General features: G+C 46.1%; 1 protein-coding gene across 1 annotated transcript in view; it reads right to left on the bottom strand.

Moving 5' to 3' along the window:
• The window catches only part of CUNH16orf96 (chromosome unknown C16orf96 homolog), a 51,857-nt gene that overhangs the window by 8,970 nt on the left and 36,539 nt on the right, over positions 1-6,348 (bottom strand). The window contains exons 10-11 of the mRNA XM_021712335.1: positions 3,166-3,284; positions 2,592-2,654 (exon numbers count right to left, since the gene is read on the bottom strand). Coding sequence (XP_021568010.1) covers positions 2,592-2,654; positions 3,166-3,284 — 182 coding nt within the window. The remainder of the gene's footprint in view (positions 1-2,591; positions 2,655-3,165; positions 3,285-6,348) is intronic.

Below are 6,348 nucleotides of genomic sequence, written 5' to 3'. Positions count from 1 at the left end.
CGGGATTACAGGCTGAGCCACCGAGCCCGGCTTGGGACCCTTTCTACCTTGATCTGAGCGGCGACTGTGCAGGTGTGCACACAGCGAAAACTCAGCAAATTGTTCAGTAGAATGGATGTACTTTGCTGCAGTATGTTAAGTCACAATACAAGTTTTCGGCAATACATATTGATTGTCAACATTTTAGAAAGCATAGAAAAACACAGAAAACAAAATGCTGTAACCATGTGACAAAGACTTCTAGTATTTCTCCATGTTTATGTAATGTTTTAACAAAAATAGATTATAACATACATCCTACCTGATATTCTCAGTTAATTTTTTGCAGATATTTTTCCAGGTCAATGAGTATTCTTCCACAGCTGCAATATCCAATACACTTGCCACTAGCCACAGCGGCTATTTAAATTTACATTTTGGCCAGGCTCGGAGGCTCAGCCTGTCATCCTAGCACTTTGGGAGGCTCAGGCGAGTGGATTGCCTGAGCCCAGGGTTCAAGACTAGCCCAGGTATCTTGGCAAGACCTCGTCTCTACAATAAATCAAAAAGTTAGCCAGGCGTGGTGGCACATGCCTGTAGTTCCGGCTACTTGGAAGGCTGAAATGGAAGGATAGCCAGAACCCAGTAGATCGATGCTGGGGTGGCCGTGAGCGTGCCACTGTACTCCAGCCTGGGGGACAAAGTGAGATTCTGACTCACAAAAATCAATCAATTAATTAATTTACATTTAAAGTAAATGTAAATAAAATTTAAAATAAGGCATATTTCAGTGGATCGTGCACTGGACCCACAGTCCATTTCCACAGTGCAGAATGTTCTACCGGACAGTGTGCTTTTCTACAACGTGGTTCACATTGGCTGATATGAATGTACGGTAACTCATTTACCACTTCAGGTGTTTTCATTTTTTTACTTTTATAAAGAATGTTGGGTTGGGCGCGGTGGCTCATGTCTGTAATCCCAGCTCTTTGGGTGGCCAAGGCAGGAGGATTGCTTGAGGCCAAGAATTTGAGACCAGCCTAGGCAACACAGCAAGACCTTGTCTCTACAAAAAAAAAAATTGAAAAATTAGCTGGGTGTAGGGTTGCATGTCTGCAGTCCCAGCTACTCCAGAGGCTGAGGCAGAATTGCCTGAACCCAGGAGAAGGAGGCTGCGGTGAGCTGTGATAGTGCCACTGCACGACAACCTAGGCAACAGTGAGGCTCTGACTAAAAAAAAAAAAAAAGAAAGAAAGAAAGAAAGAAAAGAAAAGAAAAAAGAAAAAGAATGCTGTAACTAAATATCTGTGGTTTGAAAGAAAAATTCTGGCTGCGGTTCCAAAGCCCATCTATGAACATGACTTGGTGAGGGGTAGTGACAAGCTTCCTAGGTCACCTACGAGCACCTCAGAGGTCCCGCAAGGTCCTGGTGCCCAGATTCTTGTCTGGTAGTTGCTTCAAAAAGTTAACCGTAGAGTTACCACGTGACCCAGCACTTCCACTCCTAGGTTTATACCCAAAACAACTGAAAACAGGCTAACAAATACACGTACACACATGTTCACAGCAGCACAATTCACAGTTAAAAGGTAGAAACAGCCCACGGTCCACCAACTTAAACAGCGTGTGGTCTGTCCATCCAGTGGAGTATTACTCAGCCATACAAAGGAAGGAGGCACTGACACCTGCTACAATATGAACCTTGAAAACAGTGTGCTGGGTGATGGAAGCCAGACACCAAAGGCTGCGCATTGCATGGGTCTACTTACATGGAATGTCCAGGACAGGCAAATCCACACAGAGAGAAAGGAGATGAGTGGTGGCCAGGGACCCAGGGGAAGTGGCAATGGGAAGTGACTGCTAAGGAATCTAAGGTTTCCTTCTGAGGGACAAAATAGGGTTTGGGAATGAGAGACAAAATTGCACAACACTGTGAATGGACTCAATACCACTGAAGTGCTCACAAAATAAGGAACTGCAACAAAGTTCTACTTTCCCCCAGTGATCACTTCCACTTTTTTTTTCTTTTCTAGGAGTTGATCCAGTCCCTGGTACATAGCTCAAGACAGGGCTGATGAAGAAAAGAGAAGCAGGACAATCCCCAGGCCACCCCCACTGCTCATAGGTGGGAGGGGAGCAAACAGCATGTGATGTACTTGGGTGTGTAGACACTTGAGGGGCAGAGAACAGTGAGTATGATGGCTACAGAATGGTGTACATGGTTGTGTACACACATGGTGCATACAGACCAGCACACATAGATGTGTATATACTTGACATCTACAGAACGGTGCACACGGATGTGTAACTATTTGCTATCTAGGGAACGGTGCACGTGGATTTGTATATACTTGGCATCCATAGAGCAGTGTACATGGATGTGTGTGTATACACTTGACGTCTACAGAAAGGTGCACATGGATATGTATATACTTGACATTTCTGGAGCAGTGCACATGGCTGTGTATATATTGGGCATCTAGGGAACGGTGCACATGGATGTGTTTGCACACGACGTCCACAGAGGCCCGCAGGGGGCGGGGGGGGGGAGCTGGGGCGCTGGTGGGCGGATCCAGGAGCCGGCGGCAGCGCCCCCTGGCGGCGGTACTCACGGGCTGGTCATCATCTCCACCGGCCGGTTGCAGGAGATGCACTTCATGCGCTCAAACAGCTTCCTGGAAGAGACGCGGCGGTCAGCAGCCGCCCCTCGCCTGCCCTCCGCCCCAGGCCGTGTCCGGCCCGTGGTCGGCCCTGTTCCGCCCGCACACTCCGCGCCCCGCCCGCACGCGTGGTTTCTCTGCCCCCAAACACATGGGTGGTCTTTACAACCGCAGGCCTCGGGAGAACTGCCCTGCACGGCGGCCCTAAGGGGGCGGCAGGGCGGGAGGCCCCCAAACATTGAGTCTGGACGCTGTCTGGGTGGGTTCTGGGCCCCTGGCTGGGGCCCGAGATCCGCCCGGGTCTCCTATGTGGCTCTGCTCCGCCCCTGCCCTCTCTGAGCCTCAGTTTCCTCATTGGCGACAAAAGGGCTGGAGCCCTCTGCGAGTGAAGCTAGAGCTGCCCACTGCCCCTCAGCGCTCTCAGCTGCGGCCCAGCTCCACCCCCGCGCCCCTGGTCCCCAGGTCTGGAATCCTTCCCCTCCTGCATCCCCCTCCCAAGAGGGTCCCTGGAGGCCCCGGCTCTCACTTCCTGAAGCCCGCTGCGCTGTCTGGGTCGAATCGGAAGCCCTCAATCAGCAGCTTCCGGACCACTTTCCAGACCTCTTCCATTTCCCTCTTCAGAGAGTCCAGATCACTGTGGACGAGCTGCCCGAAGGGAAGAAAAGAAAGCCTCGTCAGTAAACTCCCTGTCTCCTTCCAGAAAGGGAATTGCAGTAACCTGCAGTCACTCAGAGTACGACAAGATTAAACAAAAATAGCGAGTCCAGGGAAGGGAAAGTGACATAACTTCAGTCGGTGTTCATACCCCTAAGAGATGCTGTTGGTGGAGGAAGATGCAAAATGAGCTTCCCAGCAGCCAAGACAAAACACATCATCAGCTACTGCTTCTGAAAGATCAAACCAAACCTACCACTTAACCACAGGTTTGGAGGTCTGAGAAATAGAAAGACTAGAATAATTAACTCCTGCAATATGTACCACCTAGATTTAATAGTAATAACATGTCATATTTGCTTTTTGTTGATGGAGTATTTTTCTAAATTGACGTTTATTTATTCTTCTAAAGTTACAGAAATCATGACATTTCACTCTTAAATATTTGAGTAATTATCTTTAAACGATGAGGTCATTTTCTTTTCTTTCTTTCAATGGTCCTCATGCGTCTGACATTTACACACTCGACACATACTTATGAGGGTCTGTATGTAAAGTGGGCAAGCCAGTGGCTTTTAGTATGTTCGCAGCGTGCGAAACCATCACAACCAACTTTGGAACATTTGCATCACTCCCAAAGGAGCCCTGTGCCCGTTCCCTGTCATTCCCACTTCCTCCCAGCCCCCCGCCCCCAGCTCCTGGCAACCACTAACCTACTTTCTGTCTCTATGGATTTGCCTATTGTGGGGACATTTCATATAAACGGAATCACAATATGTGGTCTTTTGTGTCTGGCTTCATTCACTTGGCATCATGTTTTCAAGCTTTTCAATGCTGTAGCACAAATCAGTGCTTCATTCATACTGCATATTATAGAATGGACTATTACGACCAGATAACACTCCATCATTTGATAGACCACATTTTATTAATTCCTCTGTTGATGGCCACTTGGACTGTTTCCTCCCTTTGACTATTGTGAGCAGTGCTGCTATAAACATTCATATACAAGTTCTTGTGCAGACATAGGTTTTCATTTTTCTTAGGTTTAGGGAATGAAGCTCTGAGAACATGAATGAGCCTCGAAGACATTATGCTAAGAGAGAACAGTCAGACACAGAAGTTCACATCCTGTTCAATTCCACTTATGAAACGTCCAGAAAAGGCAAATCCATAGAGACAGAAAGTCAATGAATAGTTGCCAGAGGCTGAGAAGGAAGGATGGAGAGTGACTGCTTAATGGGCCCAGGCTTCCTTTTGGGGTGATGTCAGTGTCTTAGAACTAGAAGAGCGGATAGTTCTATACCTTGTGAATTTACCAAATGCCACTGAATTGTTCACTTTAAAATGGTTCATGAACCGGACACGGTGCCTCAAACCTGAAATCCCAGCACTTTGGGAGGCCAAGGTGAGGGGATTACCTGAGCCCACAGGTTCAACCTGGACAACTTGGTGAGACCTCATCTCTACAATAAATAAAAAAATTAGCCGGGCGTGGTAGTGTGTTCCTGTAGTTCTGGCTACTTGGAAAGCTGAGGTGGAAGGATCGCCAGAACCCAGCAGGTCAACGCTGAAGTGGCTGTGAGCCTGCCACTGCGCTCCAGCCTTGGCGATGGAGTGAGACTCCAACTCAGAAAAATAAAAAATAAATAAAATGGTTAAGGGTTCATTTTATGTTGTATGAATTTTATCACAGTTAAATATATAGAAAGGAAAGAAAAGCAACGAGTATAGGATTACTTAAAACAATAACGACTTTTTTTTTTTTTACTGTTTTGTTTTTTGAGACAATGTCTATGTTACCCAGGCTGGGCTCAAACTCCTGGGCTCAAGCAGTCCTCCCACCTCAGGCTCCTGAGTAACTGGGATTACAGGCATGTACCACCTCACCCTGCTGATGACAATTTAAAAACTTTATTACTAGGAAAGATTTCAAACACACAGAGAAACAGAAAGACTAGAATAATTAACTCCTGTATATGTACCACCTAGATTTAATAGTAATAACATGTCATATTTGCTTTTTGTTGATGGAATATTTTTCTAAATTGATATTTATTTATTCTTCTAAAGTTACCATGACATTTCACTCATAAATATTTGAATAATTATCTTTAAACAATGAGGTCATTTTCTTTTATTTCTTTCTTTTTTTTTGAGTTGGAGCCTCACTCTGTTGCTCAGGCTGAATTGCTATAGCACACTCCTGGCCACCACAGCCTCAACCCATTGGGCTCAGGCGATCTTTCCGCCTCAGCCTTTCAAGTATCTGGAATTACAGGTGCATGCTACAACACCCGGTTAATTTTTTGACTTATTGCAGAGACAAAGTCTCGACAAGTTGCCCAGACTGGTCGTGAACCCTTGTGCTCAGTCAATCCTCTTACCTCTGCCTCTCAAAGTGCTGGAATTATAGGTGTGAGCCACTGTGCCCAGCCGAGGCCATTTTATTACATAACCACAATACCATTATCACATCTAATACAATTAACAGTAGTTCCTGATTGGGAACTCATCTCCAAACATTTTTAGAGTTGGCTCAACTCAACCAGGAAACAAGTAAAATCTCTTCCTGCTTTACATTTGGTTGTTTTGTCTCCTGAAACTTTTTTTTTTTAAGTCGAGGTCTAACTCTGTCACCCAGACTGGAGTGCATGGCACAATACCAGTTCACCGCAGCCTCAGTCTCCTGGACTCGGGCAATCCTTCCGCCTCAGTCTCCCGAGTAGCTGGAACTACAGGTGCACACACCACCATGCCCATCCAATTTTTTTTATTTTTTGTGTCGATGAGGTCCTGCTATGTTGCCCAGGCTGGTCTCAAACTCCTGGTCTCATATAGTTCTCTCACCTCAGCCTCCTCAAGTGCTAGGATTACAGCCGTCAGCCACCACACTCAGCCTCCCGAGACTCTTTTAATCTAGAATAATCTCTCTAGTCCCCACTTCCTAACACTATTGAATTACTGAAGAAAAACAGACCAGCTGTTCTGTCAGATGCCATCCAGATGGAATTTTGCATTGATCTGTGTAATTTCTTTTTTTTTTTTTTTTTTT

This window comes from Carlito syrichta, unplaced genomic scaffold (genome assembly GCF_000164805.1).
Source record: "Carlito syrichta isolate Samal-C Ts95f unplaced genomic scaffold, Tarsius_syrichta-2.0.1 Scaffold303189, whole genome shotgun sequence".
NCBI classification, from domain to species: Eukaryota; Metazoa; Chordata; class Mammalia; order Primates; family Tarsiidae; genus Carlito; species Carlito syrichta.
Note: the sequence above shows the minus strand (reverse complement) of the source record. Positions and strands in the feature narration are given on the sequence as shown.